Genomic DNA, 12938 nt, shown 5'->3' on the forward strand with positions numbered 1-12938 from the left:
TGGGAGAAAGCATCTTAAGTCAGTCTGTGCTGCCATTTGTAACATTTTTGTTTAGGCTGACGGGCAGTTGGCTACTAACGAGGCACAAGAAGACTAGACTGAATACCAACAGCAGGACGGGTGAAATCACACTTAATCTTTTTTTTTTCACCTTGCCCCCAAGACATCAAATGTCTGATATAGGTGAGAGCCAAGGATCTAGCCATGAGTGATGACTTTTCCTTGGGTGGTTTCAAACAGTTGTCAGGACTGACTCTTTGATCAGATCCTCAAGCTTCAGAGGAAATGTCTATGCATAGGTAAGACCAGTTATCACCACCACAGCTTGGCCCATAGCTGGCGATGGACCTCGATGTTCTTCATGGAAATGTGATTGGGGCACCCTCATCCTCTAGTGCCTTTGCTGTAGAGGGCAGCTAGCTAGGTTCCAGCTAGGGTAGTATGCCAAAGATACAGGAGAGCTCTGGGCAGGGCATTTGGGAATTAGGGAAAGGTGCCATCACACACCTGCAACTGGGAACCCTGCCTCCTCCTTAAACAGGAGGCTTCTTCACAGTTGGAAGCAGTGTTTTGTACATTGAGACACTACCCAGGATTCCGTGCCTCTCCTGGCCTCTGGCGATGGTATGGATATTTGCACTTGAGAGGAACTTCTCCTATCCTCCACATGAAAGAGGCATACCTTTTGGGCCAGGGCTCTGCTCCCAGCTGGTCTGTGAGTCGCCACCTGCCTGGTCTCACTAGTCCAGGTACATGAAGGTCAGATCACCTCATTTCCAAGACTTAGATAAGAGCCTGCTTGACTTTAAGCCAACCCACCAGAAGGATGGAGACACTCTGATCATAGAGAACTCATTTCATTTGTGTGTAAATGGTTACACGTATATTAAACTCACTTAAAGATATGTCCTCCACATTCATTAAGGCTATTAAAGTGGTGTACTTTAAATGAAATGCTATATAATCAAAATTACCAGATTATTGAGTTAACAGGAAATTTATCTTTGCAGAAAAACTAGGACTTTGATTTTTCAAAATAGGATTAAACTGTTCATATGTGTTAACCAAAAATAAAACATACTGCTTTGCAGTAGAAACCACACAGCCAGTTTCCAAAAACAGAAATGCAGGGGTCTGGCATCAGTGACTCCACGCACGCACACACGCACGCACGCACAGCAGTTAGCTCGGAGACGGGTTGGACCGAGTCAACCAGCGAGCAGAACACAGATGTTCTAACTCAGCATTTGTCTGTCCCAATTCAGCCACTCTCCCCCATGCTGATCTGAGCGTAGGCATCCTCTAATTCCAAGCTGATGAAATTCTCCAGTAACATAGCAATCAGTTTAATAAAGGAACTCACCAATGTCAAATTGCAATAAATTTACCAAACATTTTTTTTCACTGTTTATGGAGAGCTTTACAGTAAGAAAGTGTCGACAGAAGCAGGCACATCCGGGTACAAAGTGTTGCTGTTGGTTTGTTCTTGTGTTCCTACAGCTCCAACTGCTTTGTACTCTCAGCCGAGGTCCTCCACACGAAATTCGCCTTCGATAAAGAGTTCTGTTCTTGCCCATTCGACCCAGGACCTCCGAGCGCAGTCCTGGGGTACGGACTTGTCTTAAGAGGAGTGTGATCCGCAAGCCCACCACCCCAACACATTTATTGTAAACTTTAAATGGAGTCCGGATACGAATGACACAGAGGGGAGACACCTCCTCACACAGAAAGGAGAATACCGGAGTGTCCTAGGGTCTCGCAGACCTCACTGGGCCGGGCCAGAAGAGTGCCAAGCCACGCACAGGCACAACGCCAGGCAAAGCCCGACCGCTGCCCTTTCAGGTGTCCCAGGCCGCTCGGGCCTGGACTCAGCAGGCCCGGCTAGGCTCCCAAGGGCGCGCCATCTCACAAGGGGGCCGACAGCAATAGGGGTAGGAGGCATTGAGGTCCGGGTCCGAGGGCGCGTACCCCGGCAGCTCCACCGACGGGTGCCCGCCACAGCACACCTCCACGCCCGCCTCGTCAAACGCATGGAAGACGCCCACGTTGATGTAGGACACAGCGTGGTGCGCCGCGAAGCTCGCGCAGTCTCCTGGGGTGGTGAAGTCGGACTCCTCCGGGGATAGGATGGAGGCCTCGCTGGGCCGTGGCTGCAGCCGCCGCCCCCTTTTGCCCCGGCGGCCGCGCCTGGTCCGGGAGGCTAGCGGCTGGGCTCGGAGCCCGGGTCCGCCCCGCGGCCGCGCCAAAGAGCGGCTTGCCCTCCGCCGGCCGCGCCGGCCGCGCCGGGCCTGCGACGACTTGTAGTTCTTGACCAGTAGAAGGCTGAGCAGGCCCAGCAGGCACTCGAGCGAGTTGAATACAGTGGAGAGCACCAGGCCGCGCTGGTAGTCCTTCAGCTGGCGGCATTTGGCGGACGTGGCGCTGTCCAGGGTGCTGCGGGCGCGCGGCGTGCCGGAGCCCGGGGCTACAGGGCCAGGGCCCGGGCCGGGGACAGCAGCCGGCGCGCGCGGGGGCAGGCAATAGTGGGAGTACTTGCGTTCCACCAGGGACACTGTGTCGCCGTCGATCACTGCTCCCGCAAAGGCGCTGAGGACCCCGAGCATGAAGACCAGGACGCCTAGGAGCAGCAGGTTCTGGCTATTCACCCGCCCCAAGGGCCCGGCAGCCGGCCGCGTCTCTCCAGGAGAGGGCTCCGGAGCGCCGGTTGGAGATGCGGGGACCCCGAGTCCCGGGCCCGGCCCAGCCCCTGACCCGGCAAGGGGCGCCTCCCGGGGCCCGCAGCACAGCAGGGCGGCGCCGAGCAGTGAGAGGCCGGCGGCCAACAGCAACCCCGAGTAAAAGGCGCCGGCGGCCGCCCCTAGCCGGAACGGCTCCCCGCGCAGCTCAGAGCCCAGCGAGAAGCACTTGAGGCCGACGGCGGCGGCGCTGAGCGCGCAGGCGAGCAGCAGGCTGGAGGAAAGCGCGGCGCAGGCCCCGCGGACGCTCCACTTCATCCTCCGCGCCGGAGCCGGCCCGCACCCGGCGCGCCCGCCGCCGCCCGCCGCCGCCCCCGCCGCCTGCGCCTCCTCCCGGCGCCGCGCGGCCGGACCGCCGGCCTCCTCTTCATCCTCCCGCGTCCTCCCGAGCTCGCGCCGCCGCCACTGGAGCCCGCATCCTCCGCCTGCCGCCGCCGCCGCCGCCGCGACCCCGCACCGGGAACCGAGCCGGTGCGGAAAACCGCAAGGCGCGCGCGCCCCCTCCCCAGACCGCGGCGCCGATCCCCGGACGCGCGGCCCCCCCACCCGCGGCTCCGCGCACCTCGCCCTGACACCACCCTCCGCGGCCCCCTCCCGACCCTCCTGTCCCCAGGACTCCCCTCGGGTCCTCCCTTAGGAAAGGGGCCCCTCGCCAAGTCTCCGCCTTCCTGTCCTCCCCCTGTCAATGTCGCTGTCCAGCTCCTGCCGCCTTAGGAATGCCACTCCACCTGGGCCTCCTTCTCCAGGGACCCCCCCTGGGCCCCACCCCCGGGACCTCCCACCTCTGGAAGCCCTGCGTTTGCTTTCCCCAATCCACTCGGCGGAGGCTCGTCTCCACGCCCACCTGACTGGACCCGGAAGCTCGAAGAAGTTAGCAGGGGGTTTCAGCGACAGGGGTGGGTATGAAGAAAGGAGCCCCGGAGAGGAAAAGGAGGAGGAGGAGGAGGAGGAGGAGGAGGAGGAGGAGGAGGAGGAGGAGGAGGAGGAGGAGGAGGAGGAGGAGGAGGAGGAGGAGGAGGAGGAGGAGGAGGAGGAGGAGGAGGAGAAGGAGGAGGAGGAGGATGAGGAGGAGGAGGCAAACGTCCAGAAGGAATAGGGGAGAGTGAGCAGGGTACCCGGGGACCGGAGGACGAAGTGTGTTTCTTTGGGAATTGTTGGCATGTAGGGGTGTGCGTTGTGTGCATGTGTGAGGGGTGTGCATAGGGCCTTACAGTATGGGGTGCGGGAGGGTGGTGTGCGCATACGTGTTGTGCGGTCGGCGGGTGGGGGGGGAGCGGTGTGTATTCCGAGATGTGCGTAGGGCGAACACAGAGTGCAGTGTAGCGCGTGAGGTGTCCAGGAGTGGAAGCGTGGTGTGTGTATTATTATCTGGTGTATGTGCAGGGAAAGGTGTGTTACCTTGGGATTTGTGACGAGTATTGTAGGGGCTTGGGGGTTGTGCCTAGGGTGTGCGAGAGCAGTGGCGGCGTGGGGGGGGGGATTTCTCTCCAAGGATCTCAGCCACGGAGCAGGGCCCGAGCATGAAGTCTTGGGGACAACCTCAGGTGAGTTTCAGCTTTGGGTCCAGTCCCGTCTCCAGTCTGGCTGAAAATTTCCTCACACGCAGGTAAATGAATTCGTCCTGCGCTCAAGTGCGCCAGGGAGAGTGCCAGGGTAGCTCAAATCCGGACCCTCGAGGCCTCCCTCCGGCAGCCCCGCCCCGGCCCGCAGTCCCGGGTGTGGATGATTCAGGCCGCCTGCGCAGCTTCTGAACTGAACGTCGGGCTGCGGTGGTTGTGCCTGAGCCTGGGGTGGGAAGAAGCAGGGTCCGGGCGCAGGGATGGGTGGGGGGTGGCGGTAGAGAGAACGCGCCTGCGCGCCGGCCTTTAGTACAGCAGGTTCCCGTCCGTCAAAGGCCCAGGGGCTTTCCTATTTATTGCTAAAGAACCCTCCCAAAACCAAGAACTGTAATTGCCTGGGGAAGCCGTGCCTGTGTGCTGGGGCTCTCGCCCACCCCTCCTAGAAGCCACTTGCTGGTGGGCGTATGGAGGCCTTCCAAAGACTCCCGGACGTTTGCGTGGGTTTCACTTCGGCCCATGGCTTCAGAAAGAGCGAACCAGCCTCTCTGTATTTTTAGCAGGAGGAGCAGAATTTGAAACAGCATCCTACCGGTCCTGCGCCTGGTGAATGATGACTCGCCAGAAAGCAAAGACGCAACCCTGCTTGGCTCGTGGCCCAGGAGGCTCCGCGAGCCTGCGTAAGGATCGTGGCGCCCACGCTTGAGAGCAGAGCTCAGTGCAAACTTCCACTGGTTCTTCCAGTTTCCAGGGAAACGAGATTTGGAGCTGCTGCGAGTTGCAGAGCTGCCCCTTTGCTCCCCCCCCCATGGGAGCCCTGCGAATGTCTGGGCTTGGGGAGAACGGGGCTGAGGACACCTTCTCCATGAAGAATGAGCTCCGACCTTATGGTGGAAGAATTGAGCAGGGCTATGGAGATTTCTTCTAACGTCAGAGGACTCACAGGAAGCAGTCTGTTCTGGGTTGCTTCTCCTCTAGATGGGCACTGCCAGCTCTTTAACAATCTTTACATTTCTTAAAATCACCACAGGACCCTTGTACATGACGTTCCCACTCCTTAGGGTATAGCCACACTCCACGGTGATCCTCACCTGGCATTGCTTCGTCATTTCTCAAAATGTGTTGTCATTTCCTGGTTGCCTCAGTTTTGTCTGAAGCCTGTCTGTACCAAAAGCCTTCAAGAACTTTCTTGTATTCACTCCTCACAACAAGCGGTGTTCCCTGTTATCTCCAGACGGGCTTTCCATGAGCAAAATCAGCAACTGCTGGAATTGGGCTCTGTGCACAGGCTATGCTCCTCCGGCTGCCTTCTAGACTCCAGCCCCTGCAGCGGATCCCCATAGTACAGGACTTCCCTGTAGTACACATATGTGTTCCCTCTCAGGTGGGTAAGGGAGGCTCCACCTGCGCCTTGGGCTGGCTGTTTGAGCATGTGTGTGTGATGCACTAACCGTTGATCTGGTTCTGCTGAAGCATAGGGCCAGGAGCCTGCATGCAGGTGTCTCTTCAACGTTGGGAATAAGGAAAGTCTTTCAGTAAGAGCCTAACTGAGCAGCAGCAGCAGCAGCAGAAGGGAGAGGGGAATTCTACCGAGAAGAATCCGTAAGCTCAGTCAATTCAGCTTTATTCTGAGGGCGGGGGCACCACAAGATTTCAGGAGAGCATCCTGGTGTGTATTGAGAAGGAGCTCTGCTGGAGTTTGGGAGAGTTAGAGGAGCTGCCTGCCCACTTGCAATGTACTGGACCACTTACCATCGCCCTGCAGTTTCTGCCCAGCATGGAGTCAGCAGGGAGTGTGTGTGTGTGGGGTAATCTGTGGTCGACATCGAAACTAACCTATGGAGGATTTTAGAGCCTATTGAGTTGCTTTGTATCAGAATCCTTTCCCCAAGGAAGAGTTCTACTATGAGCCCTCCTCAGCCTCTGCTTACCGAGTCTGCTTAACTTCCCATGTTTGCTGTGGAGGGGGCCCAGGGTAGTTGCAGTCTATTCAAGTGACCTGCGGGGCTCACAGGCAGGAAGGACAGCAACTCCAGAAAACACATGTAAGAGAGGAATCACATCAGCTACTGAGCAAGTTCCCACAGAGCCTGGACGGGTCTGGCATCATCCTGGGGGCAGTTATCACTGTCCCACACTGAAAACAAGGAAGAGGCACTAAGCCCAGAAAAGACACGGCAGAAATACAACAGTGACTATAGATTAAGTAGTATTTTCCTGTCGCCTTTGAGTTTCAGTTTAATATTTACATGTTTGCTAACATTTAAAACTGCACCTCCTAGAATATTGATTCAACTAACTGAGCTCTTAAATCTTCCTACTCCACCACTGTAAAGAGCTTTTTTTTGTTGTTCTTCATTTTATAATCTATGTCTTAGTCCATCTTCTTTTACTGTAGCTGAATACCATAACATCTACAAAGAACAGGTTGATTCAGTTCACAGTTCCAGAGATGCTTGCAACTGCGAAGTTCTTGTGTTGTACTACGGCATGGTGTGGGGCATCATACGGAAAGACACATCAACCAAAGAGCTCCTCCCATTACAAAGCTACTCAACTAATTACATCCCAAAGGTCCCACCAAACCCCATGAACCTATGACTTTGGGGGTTGCTCTCTAACTCGTGAATTCTGAGGTCAAGCATTCACACATCATACTGGCCAAATAGCTGAAATTTCCACTGTTTGTTCTCATCCCCCCCCCCCCCGCCCCGTGCGTGCCCAAATTTTTCCAAGAATAACCCCAGTTAACTTGTCACTTCAGACAGGCAGTACAGGCAGCTCTGTGCAAAACACCCTGTGAGTCTTCCAAAGAACTCATGAAACCGTGGCCATGAGTTTTCAGAGATGGACATAACAGTGTTTATTATCTTTCTCTCTCTCTATATATTTTTTTTTGGTTTTTACGAGACAGGGTTTCTCTATATTGTTTCAGAGGCTATCGGTCCAGCCTGGCCTCGAACGCACAGAGATCCGCCTGCCTCTGCCTCCCGAGTGCTGGGATTAAAGGCGTGCGCCACCACCGCCCGGCTCTTTCTCTATATTTTTTGCAGGAAGTTTCTTATGTACACTGGTATTTTGCCTGCATGTATGTCTGTGTGGGGGTGTTGGATCCTCTGGAACTGTAGTTACAGACAGTTGTGACCTGGCATTCAGGTACTGGGAATTGAACCTAGGTTCTCTGGAAGGGAAACCAGTGCTCTTAACCACTGAGTCATCTCTCCAGCTCCATAGTGTTTATTGTTTTAAAAGCTGTGTTTTGCCAGGTGGTGGTGGTGGTGGCACACATCTTTAATTCCAGGACTCGGGAGGCAGAGGCAGGTGGACCTCTGAGTTTGAGGCCAGCCTGGTCTACAAAATGAGTTCCAGGACAGCCTCCAGAGCTACACAAAGAAACCCTGTCTCAAAACAAAAACAAAACAAAAAGCTGTGTTTTATGGAATACAATCACAGAAAATATTAAATCTACACATGACATCTTCACGACATTTAAATAAGAATTTATCTAGCTTCATCCAAGATACGAGACTTAGATGTTTGTTAGGAGGAATGCATTCCTAGCCATTATAGGCTTGGCCTGGTTTTGCTTTTGTTTTATTGTTCATTTAACTTTGTACAGTGAATCACAGACTATGGTTGTCCATGTCTGGCTTCTTTTGTCCCACACTTTTCTGTTTACTCTTTTTAAAATTGTATTTATTTATGTATTTTATGTATGAGTGTTTTACCTGCATGTATGTTTTTACGCCAGAAGAGGGCATCAGACACCATTATGGATGGTTGTGAGCTGCCCTGTGGTTTCTGGGAGTTGAACTCAGGACCTCCAAAACTGCAGCCTGTGCTCTTAACCACCGAACCATCTCTCCAGCCCTTTACCACACTTTCCTATGACCTATTTTCTGAAATTGCATCAAGCTAAGCAAAAAATGTTATAGTCTGCTCTGTATCTCCCAACCTCTTGCTCAGTAGCTCCAGGTGATATAGCTTATGATGATTTACCATAGCAGGAAAACTTATTTGCTACAGAAATTAGCAAATGATGCAACTCTGACAGGGGCTGCTTATTTTGCTTGCTTATAAATTGAAGGGAAATATGAATGATGCAGACTGGACTTAAGATGGATTGTGGCCTTAGTCATCATTTTAAGAGCAGAAGGTGTTTCTTCTAGTGTTTGGGAGCCATCACCTGTGCAGTAATAGTACGCACACTGTATACCTCATCACCTGTGCAGTGATAGTGTGCACATCGTTTGCCTCATCTCTAATGAAGAGCATTCCAACATGATTCCCTCTCGTCCTCCCTGGAGCTCATCAACTTATGTGAAGACAGCATTCAAATCAGAGCAGCACCCTCTTGCCAGTGACGGGAGCAAGCACTCTGCTGAGTCAGATGTAATCAGGGTTTATTCATGTCCCAATTTTGCAAGACTGTTGTCAGTGATGGCGTTACAAAAACAGTGGCTTTTGCAAGAAATAGCAAGTCACATTGAAGTCATAAAGTAAAAAGCATATAAATGCTTTCATTTAAAATGTTATTGCCAAACATATAAGGAAATGATGCTTTTTTTTAGTTTTATAATTGCATTCATTTGTTCACTGCGTACATGCATTTGCATGTGGGAATGTGAATGTAGGGGGAGGAAACCTGTGGAGGTCAGAGGACAACTTGGAGCATTTGATTTTCTTCTTCCACCTTACGGGTTCCGGGGACCAAACTCAAGTCATCAGACTTGGTAGCAAGCGCCTTTACCTGCAGAGCCATTCCGATGGCCTGTTAAGTTGCTAATAGAATTTTTATGTTAGCTCAAGCAGTGGCGTGAATTTTAGTAAGGCTGTAAAAACAGTTTCTCATATTTTGATCCACCAAATGCCAATAAAACAGTAATTTCTCGCATTCCTTTTTCCATCTGAAACAAGAGAAAACAGAGATAGGAAAGAATCTTGTGACCTTCAGTCTGGCAACTGCTCATTTTCCAAAGATTTAGCAGACCACCAAGATGCTCTGAGCGTCCGGGAATAGTTACCAGGAAACCCATAGCTCCCACTTCTTGATACAGGCTTTGTGGGAGAGAAAAAAACACTGTTCGGTCAAGGAAATGCCTTACTATTGGCTAAGGCCCTAACGCTTCAAACGTGGTGTACATGGGAAGTGATGTTGTATTAAATGGGGTCAAGGAGAGGCCTACAAGCCTCAACCCTTGACACTGCCTATAACCTCTTCTGAGGTTAACCACCCAGCCTCGTAGTTGTGAGCAACACCTATGTACTGATAACTCCCAAACTCATGGTTCAGTCCAAACTTTCTCCTGGAGCCCCAGGGTGGATTCCAGCCTCCTGTCTGTCTTCATCTGCCCTATCAAGGCCTCATTCTAGCACACTGAGATTTTTGTATTTTTTCCTTAAAGAAGGTCAAGACCCACCCCAACCCCTGCACTCAGTTGAGAAAAGCTCGTTCTTGCAGCTGCTTTGCCAAAAGCCAGAGAGCTGTTTTCACCGTCCACACCCAGGCCCTATCCAAAAGCCTCCAGCACCTATATTTCCCTTTCTCTCTGTGCCTATAGTCATCTTCCTAGTCCTCAAGGAGTCAGCCAACCTTATGGTAGCTGCTACTCAAGTTGTTTTTGCTGTCCTTCAGAGTGCGCAAAAGCAAGTTTGTGCGTGGCAACTTTTATCTCCCTTGCTCCCTGGCTCACTCTGTCCCACTACCTATGTTCAGGGTGCCTTCACGGAAGCCTTCCTCATTCAGACTGCCCTAAGCTCCCTGTCTCTCCTCAGATCTGTTTCCTCATAAATAGTTAACTAAAAAAAATGAGACAGGGTCTATTAATAGCCCAGAATCTGTCAAGTAGACTTGGTTATTTGACCATTGAATCCAGACATCTGAAGACGGGGACATGTTTGTTCACTGACTGTTCTCAGTGCCAGTAACAGCATCTGGCATGGAGGACATGGTCTGTGAATGTTTGTGTAGCCAGTTCTTAAAATTTACACAATTAAAATGTGAAGAGCATAAACTACGAATTACTAGCCATAACGGTCTCTAGCGGTGCTTCTCAACCTGTGGGTTGCCACCCCTTTGGGTGTCGCAAATCAAATATCCTGCAGATAAGATATTTACATTACAGCTCATAACAGCAGCAAAAAAAAAAAATCACAGTTACGAGGTAGCAACAAAAATAAACATGAGTGTTGGGGAAGTCTTATGTTAATAAAGCACTGTCTGGCCAATAGGAATCTAGATAGGTGGGACTAGGAATCCAGGAGGATTCTGGGAAGGAGAAACACAAGAGAGTCAAGATGTAATGCCATGGGGGTAGGAAGCCCGGAACCATTCTCCGGTAAGAGAAATACTTAGATTAACAATTATGGGGTAATTACTTAAGTCAGAGCTAGCCAGTAAGAAACAAGCAAGGCCAACAGCTTCATAATTAATATAGCCTCCTGTGTGTTTATTTGGGACTGATGAGGCTCTAGAACCAGGCGGGTGGGAAGGCTTCTCTCAAGGAAGAGGTTTCCCTTAACATATGAGGAACTGTATTAAAGGGTCAACCACTGGTCTGTGGCTTGGAAAGTTCTCAGGAGACTTGCTGCACTTGAGTCTGGGCCTAGGGGCTAGATTTCATTCTCCAAATGTGAGAGTACATTAGGATGACCAGGCAGGACAACTGACTGGTCTGAGTGGAAACCTTCAAGGCACAACCACAAACTAGTTATTGGTAGGCAATCATGTGACAAAACGTGTCATCTTAGGAAAACTTCCTGGTCATAAAGTCTGGGAGGAAAAGCTACTCAGGCTTTGGTTCCAAGGCTCCCAGAAGTTCCCACCACAAATATTCCCTTGCGGTCTGTCTTGGTCACTGTTCTGTGGCTGTGAAGAGACACCTTGACCACAGCAACTCCTAAAAAGGAAAGCATTTAAGTGGGGGCTTAGAGTTTCAGAGGATAGTCCATTACCATTATGGCAGGGAGTATGGTGGCATGCAGGTAGACATGGCCCTGGAGAAGTAGCTGAGAGTTCTACATCCTGATCCACAAGCAGAGAGAGAGGGGGGGGAAGAGAGAGAGAGAGAGAGAGAGAGAGAGAGAGAGAGAGAGAGAGAGAGAGAGAGAGAGGGAGAGAGGGAGAGAGGGAGAGAGGGAGAGAGAGAGAGAGAAACTGGGCCTGGCTTGGGCTTTTCAAAGTCCACCCAGTGGTACATTTCCTCCAACAAGGTCACACTTACTTCAACAAGGCCACACCTCCAATCCTTCTCCAATAGTGCCCCTCCCTGATGACTGAGTGTTAAATGCGATCCTATGGGGACCATTCTTATTCTAAGCACCACATGGTCCAGGCCTGGGTCCCTAGGGTATTCCCGGTCTGATCTCAGACCAGCTAGTGAATGCCTGCTGCTCTCCCACAAACCCTCCACCTCCATCCTTTGGGGCTGAGTCCCTTCAGCCAGAAGTCGAATGCTGGAATTTAAGAGGGCCCTGAAAGCACTTCTGGTATTCTTCTTTCTCTGTTGAGGTCAGGCCTTCATGCAGTGTCTCAGAGAATCAACTCCTACTGCCCAGTCACCTGTCACTCCTGCCCTAGAGACCCTTAGAGACCCTCCCACTGAAAGACTGACCCCGGGAGCCATATCCCCAGGAACCCTCCAAACCTCCTCCGCTTGTAACTTCCCATTCCTGGGCTCCATAGCTCTGCCCTGCCAAGAGCTACCTGGGTGGGTACCTTAGTGTGTTGTATGCCCTTGTAGATGGACTCTGCAGAGGGATGCCCGGTGGGCTGTAGGTCCTGCCTGCCAATAACTAGTTCGTGGTTGCACCTTGAAAGTTTCCACTCAGGCCAGTCAGTTTTCCTGCCTAAACCCAACACAGTGGCCTCCCATGAGTCATGCAAATGCAAGCATAGTCATCCATTGACTGTCCTAGGCCCACAGGCTGGCAAATCAGGGTAGGGTCCTTAGGGCAAAGGCCTCTGTCGTCCTTAAACACATACAGACTGTCACTGTCTTTCTGTCTCCTGATCCAGGCTTCTCCTTGGAAGGTCGCCACGCTTCCCACACCTGCTTAACTGGAGCCCTGGGATGTGTGAGCTTATCCTAGCACTGACACCAAACCCCAAATCAATCCTATATATGATTGCAAACAGGACAACAATGTAAAGGGAAGCTTTTTCTTTGAGAGAAGCCTTCCCGCCAGCCTGGTTCTAGAGCCGCATCAGTCCCAAATAAACACACAGGAGACTATATTAATTATGAAGCTGTTGGCCTTGCTTGTTTCTTACTGGCTAGCTCTGACTTAAGTAATTATCCCATAATTGTTAATCTAAGTATGTCTCTTGCCGGAGAATAGTTCCAGGCTTCCTACCCCATGGCGTTACATCTCGACTCTCTTGTGTTTCTCCTTCCCAGAGTCCTCCTGGACTCCTAGTCCCACCTATCTAGATTCCTATTGGCCCAACAGTGCTTTATTGACATATACATAGGACTTCCCCCATCACAACAACCTTGGGGGATCATCAGGCACAGGTGGAATTTGGGGAACAAAATGTTATGTTCAGCCAGTGCTATTGCCAATCCAGGGCCACAGAGGCCCGGGAAGCTCTGGGTGCTCTCCTGGGCCCCAGACCCAGGTAATAAATCACCAGGATGAGTCACAG

General features: G+C 51.8%; 1 protein-coding gene and 1 long non-coding RNA gene across 3 annotated transcripts; one reads left to right on the plus strand and one right to left on the minus strand.

Moving 5' to 3' along the window:
- Positions 1–841: 841 nt before the first annotated feature.
- On the minus strand, positions 842–3038 carry Tmem271 (transmembrane protein 271). Its single transcript, XM_040733480.1, has one exon. It carries the CDS (start codon positions 2991–2993, stop codon positions 1869–1871), a length of 1125 nt encoding a protein of 374 aa, XP_040589414.1. The 5' UTR covers positions 2994–3038; the 3' UTR covers positions 842–1868.
- A 19-nt stretch (positions 3039–3057) lies between these two features.
- LOC106021712 lies at positions 3058–6737 on the plus strand. 2 transcript variants are annotated; one of them, XR_001196905.2, is made up of 2 exons: positions 3058–3631; positions 4852–6737. It is a non-coding gene; the product is annotated as an uncharacterized LOC106021712 (long non-coding RNA). The 2 variants fall into 2 exon arrangements; XR_005872309.1 differs by lacking the exon at positions 3058–3631 and adding an exon at positions 4200–4279.
- The last annotated feature ends 6201 nt before the right edge of the window (positions 6738–12938 follow it).

This window comes from Mesocricetus auratus, unplaced genomic scaffold (genome assembly GCF_017639785.1).
Source record: "Mesocricetus auratus isolate SY011 unplaced genomic scaffold, BCM_Maur_2.0 Super-Scaffold_100031, whole genome shotgun sequence".
Lineage (NCBI taxonomy): Eukaryota > Metazoa > Chordata > Mammalia > Rodentia > Cricetidae > Mesocricetus > Mesocricetus auratus.

Coding starts and splice junctions, on each gene's coding strand:
- Tmem271 (XM_040733480.1), bottom strand. CDS start 2,993: ATGAAGTGGAGCGTCCGCGGGGCCTGCGCCGCGCTTTCCTCCAGCCTG.